The following is a 15,553-nucleotide window of genomic DNA, read 5'->3' as shown; positions in this document are numbered from 1 at the left end:
GATGGAATTATGATATATCAATTATGATATGTTCATCTTGACAGAGTCTTGTAGAACAATATTAGTCTACTGTCCCTCATGGCAGAGATGTTCACAAGTCACTTTTTCCAAGTCCAAGTCAAGTCTCGAGTCTTTGAGGGGCAACCCTAACCCTAACCCTAACCCTAACCCTTTTTCAGAGGTCACAAAGACCCGTCTGTGTGTCGTCTGTCTGTAGCACATTTGTATTGGGCGCTCGTCAGCTGTTTTTAATGAAATATTAACAGACCATCTGAGGTCTGTGACTGGAAAAATAACAAAGTGACTCATGGAGGTCCTTGAATTTTCTGCCGCAGGTCCTTGAACCTCTCCATGCTCAGGTGTGTAACATGTTAATCCAGGTTGTACAGTGTCTGTTACTGTATATGCTGCCATAGAAATGGAACGGTGTAGATCAGCACTCCTACTGTGGCTGGATGACTAGACACTGTAGAGTTTTAGACTTGAATGTTATATTTCACTTGTATCTGAGTGTGTAGTGTGTGTAGTACAGTGTGGTAATCAACGGTTGGTTCGCCTCCCTTTCACTTCCAATATTCAATCTCAACCTACTTGTTGAAAGATTTTTCTTCAGATTTCTGGTGGACTTCTGGCAGAAGAATTGATTAAAAACTAAAGTTTTTTTCTTCAAAATTATCTTTGCACCTTCTTTGAGCTGCTGCCTCCAGGGGGCACCACAGAGGATTATCTGCCTCCATCTCACCTTGTTATCTGCCTGTCCCACTTTGACATCAAACATCTTCATGTCACTACATCCTTCCTCAGAGGTCTTCCTCAGCTCCAGTCCAAACCACCTCCACCTTCACTGTCCCTCCATCCTGGTCGCTCCCACTGAAGATCTCAGGATCTTCATCTGCTCCAGCTCAGCCTTGTGGCTGTTAGACAGGTCCTCCTCCTCTTCCTCCTCTTCCTCCTCTCCTCTTCTCTCCACTGCCCACCCCTCTGGATTGTTGCCCTCAGTATTTCCACTTTGCCTCCACAGTATAGACCTTTAAACGAATAAACCTTTTGCCCCGTCCCAGGTGTGTATGCTGTGTTCTGTGGGGTATCATCTGTTTTCGTGCCACCGCTCGGAGAAGACGTGCCGGCGCTGGCTGGCTCTGGACTATGCAGGCATCTCCGTTGGCATCCTGGGCTGCTACGTGCCTGGAATCTTCTACGCCTTCTACTGTAATGCAGTGAGTCTTCATCATCTTCATCATCTTCATCATCATCATCATCGTCACCTCTGGGGAAACAGGGATTTACCTGTAAGACTCTTAAGAGACACCTGATGTTTGTCTTCTTCCTGTCACAGTTTTGGCGACAGGTCTACCTCCTGACCGTCCTCTCCCTGATCCTGGCCGTCTTCTGCGCTCAAGTCCACCCAGATTACCTCAGCAACGACTGGAGACGCATACGAATGGCCATCTTCTTCTGTGTGGCCGGCGTCAGTGTGATCCCAGCATGCCACTGGGTGTGGCTTAACGGTGGCTTCACCTCTGATGTAGTACAGGTCAGACACCAGTGTTCAGGTTATAGCTCTATACTCTGTCAGTCTCACATAGATCTGGATCGTTCTGTTGAACCTCCAGGTTTTCCTGCCTCGGGTGGTGGTGATGTACCTGATCGCTGGATCGGCCTTCCTCTTCTACGTCACCAAAATTCCTGAGCGCTACTTTCCTGGTGAGTCACCACTGGGTGGACCTCCATTATCCCACAATGTTCAAGTGATTGATGGTGTTTTTAGCGCCTCCTCTGTTGACAGCAACACTCTTTAAGGAATGACAGCATTCAGTTTTGGTGTTTGGACCAATCAGAAGTCCATCCTTTATTTCTCTTCTAGGCCAGATGAACTACCTGGGAGCCAGCCACCAGGTGTGGCACATCCTGGTGGTTGTGATGTTCTACTGGTGGCACCAGACGGCTGTGTACATCATGCACTTAAGACATAGTCAGCCCTGCAGCAGCAGCAGCAGCAGCAGCAGCAGCAGCAGGAGTTAAGTACAGAACAAATATCCATAGAAAAAAGAAAAGTTAAATTTCAATGGTTGTTTGAAGATGATGTTTCTGACTTTGGACCAATGAGAGCGAAGGACGCAAAAATATTTGGACCAGTTTTAAGGTCACTTTTAGCTAACATTGTTCAGTGCTGTGGCCAAACTTTGAACTACATCTGAGTCACTTGAGTGTTTCACTCCCCCACACCACTAGAGGGCCAAATGAAAGTATCTTATGTCAACAGTTTGTAACTGCAAATGGTTTTTACATCTGCATTATTTGGAAAGTCGTAATGAAGCACGGTGAGACAGAAGGGCGTGTCCAGACGGAGGACGAAGACACAGCCAGTCAACCATCAGTGTTGGATCCATACATGAGTCACACAGACAATGATTACAGTGATTATTCTGTGGTCTGAACAATGGCCACTGAGACCGTGATTTGATCCTTTGATGTGAAGAACTCCACCTGGACCAGCGGCGCTTCAGTTTGATGATGTCAGTAGTTTATTGTGTAAAGATCTTTACTGTTGTGTTGATGATACGTTTAGTCATTAAAACTACCTTCCTGTCCACAACGTCAGTAGTTATAATAAGGAACTATAGTTAGCATGCTAACAACAGTTATGCTAATAGTAAAAGTCATGGAGCGCCAGCCATTGAGTCTTTGGTCCCAACCTGACTTTTCCACGACAGCTGGATTGTTTTAGTCAAATTACTGCCCCCTACTTGGTCATTTCTTAGTCATTGTAATAACTGGACGATTTCTAAAGCACCTTTGCTAATAGGTAATTGGAGGATAATGTGATTTTTGAGGCTAATAAGTAATTGGAGGATAATGTGATTTTTGAGAGCCTTCAAAGCCCAGATGTTTCAGAGGGTTTGTAAACTGGGACAAAGCTACGGTTCCTGTTCTCAGTGATGGTCCGACCACAGATTATTCTGGAGCCAGTGGTAACAGCAGAGTGGTCCTGGTTCATTCCCCTGGTTCTGTTCCCACAGTAAAAAGCTCCCTGTTTGTTCACTTGGTCCAAACCATGAACAAAAGCCAGAACAATCAATCAGAAATCAAACCATCAAACGCTGACGGACCTCGTCTTTGCTGTTACATATGGATTCCGGTGACTTTGGTTTGTTTTCCTGGAACAAATGGTGAATTTTTAAAGATGAGCCGAACAACAGACGAACTGTGTTTAGATACTGAAGACGTGAAATTAACCACTGTGTTTTTGTTGAGTGAACTTTGCTTGTTTGTTTTGACTCTGTTTTTGTTTGTTTTCATCCTGTTTTTGTTTGTTTTGATGGCACTGACAGAAAAGATGTGTGGTATTTATTTTAGTGCCTGTATGAAAATATTTAAAGTATTTAAAATGAATAAAGAAATATGTGAAACTATGTGTTGACAACTCTTCTGTAGCTGTTGTCGAGTGTGTGGTCCGAGGGCCAATCATGGCCCATGGACTGGTGTGGACCAGGGTCATAAGTTAGTTTAGTTAGTTCAAGTTATGTGTAGATACTGTTTGGTCAGTTGTATCTGAGTTCTGCTATTTTTGGATTGTTTTTTGTAATTTCAGTTCCTGTAAAGTGTTGTTCTATGACCTTTTGACCTCTAGTCATTATTCTGTATTTTGACCAGGACAGTGATGATGATGATGATGATGATGGTGATGATGGTGACAGAGAAGCAGCTGCAGCAGGGTTCCTGTCTTCTAAAACATCAGTGTGCAGATTGATCTGAAGTGATCTGAAGTCCTAACAGTTTATCAAGTTACTGTAACCAAGTTACTGTAACCAAGTTACTGTAACCAAGTTACCATAGCCAAGTTACTGTAACCAAGTTACCATAGCCAAGTTACCATAACCAAGTTAATATTGACTTCTGTTCATGTCCTTGGTTTTAGGATGGAGTGTTTGTGACCTTTGACCCTGCATGTTGACATAAGAGCTGTCCAAATGAAGCAGCTGAGGAACCACACACACTGGGACAGGTCAGCATCACACACACACACACACACACACACATTTCATAGATGATCCTACAACAAACATTGTTGCAGCCACACTTTTTTTTTCACACTTCAGATGTTATTTTTTTTATTGACTTATCTGAGTCCAGCTCCGCCCACAAACACAGGTCAACATGGTACAACAGTTAAATTCAGTTTGATGTCAAATTAATATGTTGACATTTAGTGCTGGAGGTTTGAGCCCTCTGCTGTTGAGTGACAGATTAACCTTAACTTTATTGTGACTTTATCCATTTGACTGCACACTCACTGACAAACATCCTGCTGTTTAACCATTGACCGCCTGGTTAGAGCAGACTGTTGATGAGTAAACACTGGCCTTTCAGACGCTGACTGTTGACGGAACAGACCTGGAGTCAGTGTTTAACGTTATTGATGGTTAGGGTAGAAAACTGCTGCTGTGACAGTGCAGCATCTGCTTACACCCCATCACTAATCACTGTTTTGTGTGGCTCAGGGTCCAATGGTGGTACTTAGATTTGTTAAACGTGGCCCTTAACCTCTTTACTAAACAGACATTTTTAACAGTCTTCTAATTAACTACAGTCTAATTATCTTTGCATATTTCTGATATGACAAACTTTGAACTTTTGTTGGCTACTTTTCAGCTATTATATTAATGTATTTTAGTTTATTCATTCAGCTAACCTTTAGCTCTGTCTGCTATATTTGTAGTTATGTGCTTGTTGTTACCTTGTAGATGACTTTACCATGATCTTTTATTGTTGTAATATAATACTGAGTTTTCCTTTAGTTATTTATATCTTGGCTAACTTTTCTGCTGTGTCTCCATTGCATTTTAGTTCATGTGCTAGCATGTTTTTAGCTTCCAGATTTAGTAAAAGTTTAGTAAACCTTGATTTTTTTTTTATCCTAAACTGTTAAGGCTGACTTTAAATTTCTGCATTTTTCAGATCTAATGGTAACTTCCTGTCATTTTGGAGTTGTGTTTATCCTGGTTTGTATCTGTTTTAGCTAACTTTAATGTTTCCATATTTTTATTCCACATTGTTACGGCTATATTCCATCTTTAGTCCGACTGTTACACATGTTTCATTCTCTCCCACTCGTATTGCTTTAATTCTTTTATGTTTTTATACTACTGTAAAACGTACTCTCTTACTGCAGTTCATCTATACGACCTTTTTTAATATCGTACCTTCATATATTGTACGTTGTTATCAAACCAATGTTGAACATTTAACAACATTATTACTGATATTTCCAATGAAAAGCCTTTGGCCTGAGGCGTTTGAGGACATGATGATATAGGCAGTAAATCACATTATCTAAGCTCTCATTCATTTGAAACACACACTCCGTAGATCACATGAGAAGCACTCGGACCATAAAAGTTACAGGTCAATAAACCTGCCGGTGGTGATTAATGCAGTGTCCATTATTCAAGCTAACGTTGAATTATTAATTCAGGCAAAAAATTCAAGTCAAGGACGACTTTTGTATTAGGAATAATCGGTTTATTTCAAGTATCAAACATTAAGGCAGTGTTTTCTAATTGAATGTCAACTGTCTAAAATGTGTTCTGAGGAAGAACAGATAAATATATCAGAAAAATTTACCTAAAAACAACAACATTTTCCGTTCACAGTTTATAGCTTTTGCCTTAACATGTTGAGAATTTCAACTGTTGTACAAATTTAGTACAAAAATTTAGAGCACAGTTAAAAAATGGCACAAACTCCCCACCCCCAAATACACAAACATGTAACATACGGTAAATGCTGGATTTATCAAAGAAAAAACAATGGACAACAGTAGAAAACTGAATGATGATGACAGTCATCTGTTAGTTCATAAAAAAAAAGGATTTCCTTTCACCCAGCAGCCTCTAGCCACAGTAGTGCTGACCTTAAGGCACAGCATTAATGAAGTGATGAATGTGCCATGACATCATCAGGAGTAACATCGAAAATGATCCATGTAAGGACCCAGACGATAAGATTGTGCTTGGTGTGTGAAGAAAAGCAGCAGAGTGAGGCAGAACTGTTGAAGAAAATATCCATCTTTCTTCAATTCCTACAAATACGTCATTTCAGGTTTCATACTGAGTAAATAAATTTAGTGATCAATTTAAATCAAAGTAAATCAAAAGTAGATGATCATTACATTTTATTACCTATACTTTTAATGACATTTTAAAAAACATTTTATAAATGTGCCGTGACTTGAACAAGGTTGAGAAGCGTTCATCAATGACATTGTAAATGACTTCTGAATTCTGCAGCTCTGTGTTGGATGCATTTGTTTCTTCTGTATGTGAAGGCCATATTTATGGTATCAACGTGTTGCTCAGACACACTTTGGTACTGAAACATGTTGGGCCTTGGAGCGAATGCACCACCACCCAATTGAAGGGCAACTCACTTAACCATGTGGAACCCAAAATTGTATATACATTTGTATGCATGGCCAATGCCTAGGTCCAACCCTCCAACCCTGACAGTGAAAAGTCTCCTACAGTAAACGTAAAAAAAAAATCGTACTCTATATTAGTTGTCCCTAAAATTGTAACTAAAAACAAAGTAGTTAGCGCAAGGTTTAGCAAGTGTGATCGTTAAACTTTAAAATCTCATGACTCATGACTCTTGCTGTCTGTCAATTCCTTCTTTTGCACCACTGCCCTTCAAGCTGTGGGCAAACACCACGGCACTGTGGACTGTGTGGAACAGCCGGCTGCTCATTTCTTGGTTGTTCTTCCCAAAGAACTGCCCCCTCTGAAGGGTATCAATGACCATGGTGTTACAGCAGGCCAGCAGCACATGCACACCAATCTCCTTGTATTCCTTCACCAATCCTTTGAACGCAGCCGTACCTGCTGTGTCAATGAAAGGCACAGCGGAGCAGTCCAAAACGATTGTGTGGAACTCCACTTCTCTTTGAACGAGTCCGACGACAACCTCTCCGTTGGTTTTATCGTTGTTCGCTTTGGCATTCTTCAAAGACAGTTCTTTGGCTTTCTTCTCCGCCTTTCTCCTCTTTGTCAACTCCAAGAAAGGTTCGACTCCCACAGAGTTGTAGAGATATTTGAGAAAGGAGTCCTTGTTGGCGTAGTACAAGGGAGCGTTAAAGCGAAAGATCCGAATTTGAGGTGGTGGTACAAGGTTTTTGTATTCGTCTACATCCTCGTAAAAGTCCGAGTGGTTGGCTCGGCCCATCATAGAAACCTAAGACAACGAATAAGACAAGGTTAGCCAAATAAGACGCTGTCACTTTAACTTCAGTGAGACTGAACATTTGGAGGCAAGTATTTTACACACTTTAGGATTCTGGGTCTTGAAGATGATGCACATCATGGAGAAGATGATTCCGACCAAAAGTCCCAGCTCCACGCTAATCAGGGCTGTGGCCGACATAGTGACCAACCAAACAATGGCATCGGTCCGGCTTGTGCGCCACTTCGAAGGGACATCCCTGAATTTTCTCAGTGCCCCCCTGAGGCTGACAATAATAATACAGGCAAGGACACATTTCTGTAGGGCATAAAAATACGGTGCGAAGAAGAGCAGGACAAGAAGCACAACGAGGGCACTGATAAGGCTGGAGACCTGCCAGAGAGAAACCAAGAGAAATTGTGATGAACGTTTTTAATATACAGTATGTCAGTAAGTACTTTGACGGACTGAGTAGTGAGAACCTCTGTGTGCCTCAGAGACAGGGATGGAGAATGTCTTTTATATTTATATCTATTTTTGTTTCATTTTCACCTGCGTCTGGACGCCTGTTGAATCCTTCACCATAGTTTTTGCGAGCGCTGCACTTGTGGTGAAACAGTGGAAAAAAGAAGGAATGATGTTACAGAAACCGATGGCCAGCATCTCCTGGTTGGGACGAACTGTGTAACCGTGTTTCTTGGAAAACATCTCGGAGAGTGAGATTGTGAAGGCGAAACTAGAAGATGAAGAGATATCGTGGGATTTTTATTGGCCCTCAATTATCTGAGAAGCTAATCTTGGTCATGTCAAAGGATCCTGCTTGAATTGACACGTGCTGCTAAGGACTCATGAGTCGGACTAGGTTACCTGATGACAGCTAGAGGAATGGCGTCCAGAGCCACCCTTGACATCAGATCAGACCTGGGCACACTGGGAGGAATGAAGCCAGTGGGGATGTGACCAGAAATGCTGGAGCCATAGTTGGTGTACAGTCCCCCAAAATGGCTGGCAAGGGTAGCTCCTGCCACTACTACCAGTTCAGTTGGCAGAGGGACCTTTAGGCGATTCTTGTAGCGCTCCTGGATCTCTTTACCAGCCACTGTAGGTCAAAAAAGATAAAGATTTCCTCAAAAATGTTTTTTCTAAGAAAAAAAGCATTGGCTTCAATCAGTCCAACAAAAGTCTTTACCTAATATGGAGATGCAGATAGCACTAGTGATCAGGTCACAAAAGTTGGTCTTGTGGATGTTGGCAAAGATGTTGAACCAGGTTACGACCACGGTGCCGTAGCCCTGGTGACGGGATATCTTCAGACCTAACAGGTATTTAGCCTGCACGGTCAGAATGGTAAAAGAAGCTCCAGTGGCAAAGCCATCCAGCATTGGTGCCGAAAGGTAGATGGAGAGAAAGCCCAGGCGACAAACAGCCATCAACACCTGGTGAGTCGTGAAGAGACGGCTTTAGTCTGAGGTCCAACCAGCGGTAAATTATAATTTCAGTTAGAACTGGTTTGTGTTTTGTTGCCTTACCTGATAGACACCAGCCAGAAATGTTAGTGCAGCAGCTAAGCCAATAGCGTAACACTCCTTTCCGCACTGGAAGCCCATCAACTCCACCGTGCCTACGTTGTCTGCTGTGTAGTTAGAGGACGTGGAACTGTTAAAGACCGATGATTCCTCACTGATGTCAAATCCAGCCAAAAAAAGCTCTCTGTACACCACCTGAAGACAAATTACAATATTCATTTTTATATTACTATATTGTTCAAATAAGGAACATCGCAATTTTACTCATAGTTTTCCGTATCCGACATATCTACGTGTGGTATTTCCTGGCCATTTATTTCTTTTGTCAATGGTTTTTGGTGGGAACCAGGTGTTAAAGACAGTGTTAGCTACCAGTTAGCTAATATAATACCTGTCCAACCATGAGGCTGATGAGGCTAAAGATCCCCACAGAAACGTGTCTGGACGTCCCCATCAGGAAGTAGATGATGTTGGCATAAAATGAGGTGTAGAGGCCGTAAATGGGTTCCACTCCTGCCAACAGGCAGTAGGCAATCGCCTGTGGCACCAAGATGATGCCCACAATGAGTCCGGACATCACGTCACCCCACACGTACTCTCTGAGCTTGTACTTTGGCAACCAGCGCACCACGGGGAAGAACCCGGTCAGGGTGGATCGGACTTTGGGTACAGAGCAGGTCATGCTCTGCTTCAGCTTGGTCTTCAGGATGGAAAGTGTGGGCTCTCGGTGGCGGATTCTGCGCTCCAGGAGAGGCGGCAGGACCGCTGTTGTTTCCGTGGCCTCAAGGACCTCCTCCATGTTTCCAGGAAGGTTTGTGAGAATGTAAAGGAGAATCAGGTGAGCTCAGCTGAACGTCTGTGGAGGAAAAACACAGATGACGTTAGCCGACTGATTACTTCTAACCTTATCTTATTGTTTCAGGTCAGGTTTATCTTTTCTCACATTCTTTTCTTTTTTTCTTCTCCTTCTTTTGACTCTTTGAATCGCTCATTAATCGTCTACCAGTCGTATCCCTATTTCTTGGCAGCTTCATCTCTAATCCACTCTGTCTCAGCAAATGTCCAAACCATCTGTACTTTGTCTCCATGACCTTAGCCTTAAACCCTTCTTTAAAAAATTTAAAAATTCAACACTCTGAACAAAAGTAGCCACATTGTTTTCTTTCTTCACTGCAGGTTGTTGTCACATGTGCGAAGCTAAAATTATCACAGAGCTAAAAGTAAATACAGAGCTGTTACTCCTGCAGCGCGACAAATACATTAGCGCTGGGTCATTTTCTCCCATAATTCCTTTCTTCCACTTAACAACTGCAGAAAACTGCAGCATCATGGGATTTAAAAGACGGCCATGATTCCAGCAGTTATCAGTCAGTCAGACAGTCAGTCAGACAGACAGACAGACAGTCAGTCAGACAGTCAGTCAGACAGACAGACAGTCAGTCAGTCAGACAGACAGACAGTCAGTCAGACAGTCAGTCAGACAGTCAGTCAGACAGACAGACAGACAGACAGTCAGTCAGACAGACAGACAGACAGTCAGTCAGTCAGACAGTCAGACAGACAGTCAGACAGTCAGACAGACAGACAGACAGACAGACAGTCAGTCAGACAGTCAGTCAGTCAGACAGTCAGTCAGACAGTCAGTCAGTCAGTCAGACAGACAGTCAGTCAGACAGACAGACAGTCAGACAGACAGTCAGTAAGTCAGACAGACAGTCAGACAGACAGTCAGACAGACAGTCAGACAGACAGTCAGGCAGACAGACAGTCAGTCAGACAGTCAGTCAGTCAATCAGTCAGTCAGTCAGTCAATCAGTGACAGGAAGTATGACCCCATCACACATTCAGGATTACAGCGATGAAAGCAGCTGATGTCAGTGTGAGGTGTGAGATCAGTCATCATGTCATAATGATACAGGTGTAGATCACAGTCATTACCAGTGAGTCACATGGTCCACGGACCGATTCTAAAAGTCCGATTTTGATGGTAATATTAACAAGTACAGATATATAAATAGAACTTCAAAACAAACAGTGAAGTACACAGTTTGTTACTGCACTGTTGTATGGACATGTCGTCACTGTCCTGCAGTTCCCTGCTCCAACAGCAGGGGACTGCAGGACGCACCTTCATCATACAACATGTGTTTGTGCCTGAAGTTGTGTCTATTGAGGTTTTCAGTATAACATTGTTGTTACCTCTGTGTGTGTGTGTGTGTGACTCCTGCTGACTGAGTCACAGTGGAAAAATTCAAAAACAAATGAAAGAGAAACAACTCTTCTTGTATATATGTATATGTACTGTATGTATGTACATATACATATACATATATACAAGATCAAATATTACTGCACCAGTGAAGGAGTCACACTGAGGAACAAACCTGACCATTCCATGATTCTCACTCACTTTTCTCACACAACTATTGCCTAACCAGTTGGTCCCAGGCTCCAGGCTCTGACTGCGCAGGAGCACTGTTAGTCAGTCGGCTTTTAGTCAGTCGGCTGTTAGTCAGTCGGCTTTTAGTCAGTCGGCCTGGTTAGTAAGGAGCGCGAGTGCGTGGAACTCAGTACCTGAGGAGGTTAAACTGCCTACAACATTCAAGACAATGTGAAAATGTGGCTTATCAACAGCTACAGCTGCCAACACTAACAGACAAGCCTGTTGTCATGTTATGATCAAATGTTATGTTGTGATGTGTTGTGATGTCGTACCTTTTGTGTGTTTGTGTAGGTATTGTGTGCTCTCTGCCTTCTTACACCGTGGCCAGGGGACAACAGATGAAAACCAACCTTTTTAAACCATGTGTTTTATGAATCATGACTACAGATGAAAACTAACCTTTTTAAACCATGTGTTTTATGAAATTGCACATTCCCCTTTTAAATAAACTAAACTAAGACCTGAGCAGTAAACATTTATCAGTCTGAGCCAATCAAATTTTAGTTTCAGTAAAAATCCCTCTGTCTGTGTCTGGGGCAGCCTGGATGCTTAAAGCTGCCCCCTGCTGGCTGTGGTGATGAGTATGCGGTGTCACAATGACAAGTAGTTCACTTTCCTTCCACTAAAGCAGCAAAAAGGTCAAAGGTCAAGGTCATGTGATCAGCAACTCACCTGCAGAGTCACCGGACTTCAGCTCTGCTCTGTTTCCTTCTCACTCACTCTCTCTTTCCATCACTTTCCTCAGTCTGTCTTAGTGTCTCTCGTCCTGTGTCTCTCGTCCTGTGTCTCAGCCGTCTGGTCATGTGACCAGTGTTTGACCGTGTGTGTGGTCACTGCTGGTTCAGGAGAAAAGCAGCAGCAGCAGCAGCAGGACTTTGCTTTTCTTCTCCCTACGACTCCTTCTTATTGGTACAGAGGAAATGGGCGGGGCTCTGCACGTTACTATCAGTCAGTGTGTGTGTGTTTGTGTGTGTGTGTGTGTGTGTGTGTGTGTGTGTGGAGACACAGCTCTTGGTTCTAAAGTTGTGGGTCCAAATGTTTCTCTTCAAATTCTCAGATGAGCATGAACTGCACTCATCTGTCAATCATCTGTCAATCATCTGTCAATCATCTGTCAATCATCTGTTCATCATGTGACTCCACATCAGATTAGTTCTGTTGGTCATAGTTCTCTGGACCCCCTGGTTTCTGCTCTGGTTCTGGTATCAACACCTGCTCACAATCGTTACCAAGTGTGTGTGTGTGTGTGTGTGTGTGTGTGTGCACCACCAAACCATTTTCCAAACCAACCCTTGGTGTGTGGCCTGGACTGCAGTAGACCACAGAGTTTTCTTTTTTCCATTTACTCGATTCATTTAAAGATGATCCAACAATCTTTCAAAAATAATGAGCTAAAAAAACCCCAAAAATAATAAACTAAAAGATGTTTTAGTTTGAAAATGTACTGATCCTAACGGTCCTTCAGATCAGGTCCGGCTGACCTTCAGCTCCAGATAAATCCATGAAGGTTTTGGTAGATTTTTGGATCAGGAAAACAACTGTTTGGGCGATGCCCAACGACAACAACAACGACCTCATACGGTACTGGGTGTTGGTGGAAATCGGACTAGGGTTGGTTGAAGACCATCGAGGAAGAGAGGAGACAGTTTGGAGATGTTAGAGATGGATGTTCAAACAAGAGCAGAAGAAGAAGAATTGACTTTTCACAGTACTGTGAAGAAGAAGAAGAAGAAGAAGAAAAAGAAGAAGTTAGGACATGGAGGTGGTTGTTGGTGCAACAGCAGACACCGGGGAGACCAGCTGATTTAGGTCATACTGTATGTGATCTACAGGTGTTGTATACGTCAACTACTGTCCCAGCTTATGGTGCAACATTTCCAAAAATGTGGGCAATGGTGGCCTAGTGGTTAAGGAAGCGGACTTGGGTCCGGAAGACTTCGGGTTCAAATCCATCTGAGCATAGGACCGTCCCCACCCACTGCTCCCTGGGCGCAGACTGTGCTGACTGTGGTGATGGGTTAAAAACAGAGGCTCAGTTTTGTTGTATACTCGTGGTACAATGACAATAAAGACCATTAAAAAATAAAACTCTGACATTTTAGGATAAAAAACGACAGATACTGTGAAGTAGCAGTGAAAATTTGTGTTCCTTGTTGCTCAACATACGGTTCACTACAGAGTGTCATCTGCATAAAGGATGACATTTAGACAAACATTTGTCTCATAAAAACAACAGAACACAACAAAGCAAAGAGAGTCTGGAATTGAACCCTTAACCTTCAGTTAAAGGATATTCAGGACGAGTTTCCATTAGAAAGTTCTAGAACATTAAAGTCTTTGTTGTGTTCTGGATCAATGAAGGTTCTTCACACATCTAAAAGTCGGATTTGGTCGTGTGGTTTGAATGAAGTGTAGAACAAAGTATTTCCTGACGATTGGGCGTGGTCACGTGGGCGTGGTCACGTGGGCGTCGTGTTGTGGGCGTGGTCTAGATGGTTGTCAGATTAAAGTGTGTCGTGTGTTGCCTTGTCTTCTGTGTGTGTGTGTGTATGTGTGTGTGTGTGTGTCACTATCAGAACAAAAACAGTATTCTGCTTCATACAGTCACTGGAGAATTAGAGAAAACTGCAGTGTGAATCCACCCCCCCATCTATGTTTGTCTGCACTCACCCAGAGAGAAGCAGCAGCAGCAGCAGCAGCAGCAGCAGCAGGAGGCGCACAGCCTGCGTGGGGGCACGGCGGCCGGGACTGAGTCAGACATGATGTTTCTTCTTCATCCACTGTTTCTTTCTTTCTTTTCTTCTTCTCTTCATCACGCTGCTTCCTGTGTGTCCTACCGCAAAGCATGATGGGCAACACCAACCCCCTCACCCTCCTCCTGCTCTGATTTGCAAACCGAAGGGGGAGGGGAGAAGAAGCTGTCAGCTGTGGGGTTGGGTTGCCGTGGTAACCAGGCGCGTATGTATGTCATTTAAAATAAAAATGTATTTTTTCTAAGAATTCATAATTTGACAAATAATTTGATCTGTTTGAGTCTGGGTTCAGTGTTAATGTTATCTTACAGATTACAAATCTAAAGGTAGTTGTGGATTACTGTGTTTGTGATTAACACAGGTGGTGAAAATAAATAAAAGTATCTTTGCTTTGTTTTGTGAAAAAACACTTGATTTAAAGTTTACCTTGAATAAAAGTTACTAAAAGTTACTTTAAATTACTTGATGCAAAAAGAACGAGTCGTTTTAATCAACAATTCAAATATAAGTGAGAATTCTATGATTTGACAGTGACAGTTCTGTCCACCGGGGGCAGGCACATTTCACATTAACATCCATCCATCCATCCATTTTCTTCCGCGTATCCGTTACCAGGTCGCGGGGGCAGCAGTCGCCACCCAAATCACACTGCACCGTACCAAACCTTCCTGCAGGTGGTGAGTCCACTGGAAACATGAACATATTCTCACGCAAATTTACTCGCTAACGGGTTCTTTTTCAATGTAGAAAAGTAAAATACTGAAAATATTCAAAAAGAGTAATTGAGTTAAAGTAAAATGACCAATTTAGCAAAACTACTTAAACAATTACTCACAAAACTACGCAATTACAGTGAGTAAATGTCATTTGTTAGTTTCCACCTCTGGTGATTAATCAGCAACATTCCTAAATTTGACAAAGTATAAAGTTTGAGAGCAGTGATTGTGATTGGTCGAATAATTAGTTTGTCAAAAGATTCACTTTCTGAGATGGAGCAATAACATTCTAGATCCTCGTCCAACTGCTGACTCAAGTCCTGAAGTCCTGAAGTCACACGGTGTTTCATTCAATCTTCTAATCATTTACTGGAGTTCTTCACCTGCCCTGACAGGGGGCAGTAAATGTTTAGAGAAACAGTCAGTGAGTCACTACTATAATAATAGGACTGTGGTGGCTAACGTTAGCTCTGGAAGGACTGTGGTGGCTAACGTTAGCTCTGGAAGGACTGTGGTAGCTAACATTAGCTCTGGAAGGCCTGTGGTGGCTAACGTTAGCTCTGGAAGGACTGTGGTGGCTAACGTTAGCTCTGGAAGGACTGTGGTGGCTAACGTTAGCTCTGGAAGGACTGTGGTGGCTAACGTTAGCTCTGGAAGGACTGTGGTAGCTACCGATAGCCTCGGTGTCATACTGAACTGTTGTAGCTAACATTAGCTTGAGCTGCTGATACTCTTTCTACAGAACATTTCTGCTTCAGTTTGTTTCAAAGATCTTTATTTAAAACAACTCAGGCCCGACAAGACCAGGTCATCCCACAGTAACCACTGGTGTGTGTGTGTGTGTGTGTGTGTGTGTGTGTGTGTGTGTGCGCGCGTTAGTGTTTATTCTTTGCTCAC

At 42.9% G+C, this 15,553-nt stretch overlaps 3 protein-coding genes and 1 long non-coding RNA gene across 4 annotated transcripts in view; 3 read left to right on the top strand and 1 right to left on the bottom strand.

The window, feature by feature from the left end:
• Positions 1-2,076, top strand: part of LOC103390333 (progestin and adipoQ receptor family member 3-like) — a 7,963-nt gene extending 5,887 nt beyond the window's left edge. Inside the window, exon 8 of the mRNA XM_025062359.1 lies at positions 1,996-2,076. Coding sequence (XP_024918127.1) covers positions 1,996-2,022 — 27 coding nt within the window. The 3' untranslated portion in view covers positions 2,023-2,076. The remainder of the gene's footprint in view (positions 1-1,995) is intronic.
• LOC112488048 (progestin and adipoQ receptor family member 3-like) lies at positions 34-2,060 on the top strand. The gene is made up of 5 exons (XM_025062360.1): positions 34-925; positions 1,062-1,217; positions 1,337-1,534; positions 1,614-1,704; positions 1,865-2,060. Exons 2-5 carry the CDS (start codon positions 1,068-1,070, stop codon positions 2,020-2,022), a joined length of 597 nt encoding a protein of 198 aa, XP_024918128.1. The 5' UTR covers positions 34-925; positions 1,062-1,067; the 3' UTR covers positions 2,023-2,060.
• Positions 2,077-3,805: 1,729 nt separating the features above from the next.
• On the top strand, positions 3,806-6,212 carry LOC112488084 (uncharacterized). Its single transcript, XR_003051810.1, has 2 exons — positions 3,806-4,006; positions 4,960-6,212. It is a non-coding gene; the product is annotated as an uncharacterized LOC112488084 (long non-coding RNA).
• Positions 5,502-12,410, bottom strand: slc26a1 (solute carrier family 26 member 1). Its single transcript, XM_008326135.3, has 8 exons — positions 11,860-12,410; positions 9,136-9,600; positions 8,748-8,939; positions 8,408-8,654; positions 8,086-8,317; positions 7,771-7,954; positions 7,324-7,611; positions 5,502-7,230 (listed from the first exon to the last, which is right to left on the bottom strand). The coding sequence occupies exons 2-8, from the start codon at positions 9,541-9,543 to the stop codon at positions 6,643-6,645; spliced, it is 2,139 nt and encodes a 712-aa protein (XP_008324357.1). The 5' UTR covers positions 9,544-9,600; positions 11,860-12,410; the 3' UTR covers positions 5,502-6,642.
• Between the last annotated feature and the right edge of the window lie 3,143 nt (positions 12,411-15,553).

The sequence above is a fragment of the Cynoglossus semilaevis genome, chromosome 14 (genome assembly GCF_000523025.1).
Source record: "Cynoglossus semilaevis isolate Cse_v1.0 chromosome 14, Cse_v1.0, whole genome shotgun sequence".
Lineage (NCBI taxonomy): Eukaryota > Metazoa > Chordata > Actinopteri > Pleuronectiformes > Cynoglossidae > Cynoglossus > Cynoglossus semilaevis.
This window is presented reverse-complemented; position numbering and strand designations above follow the sequence as displayed.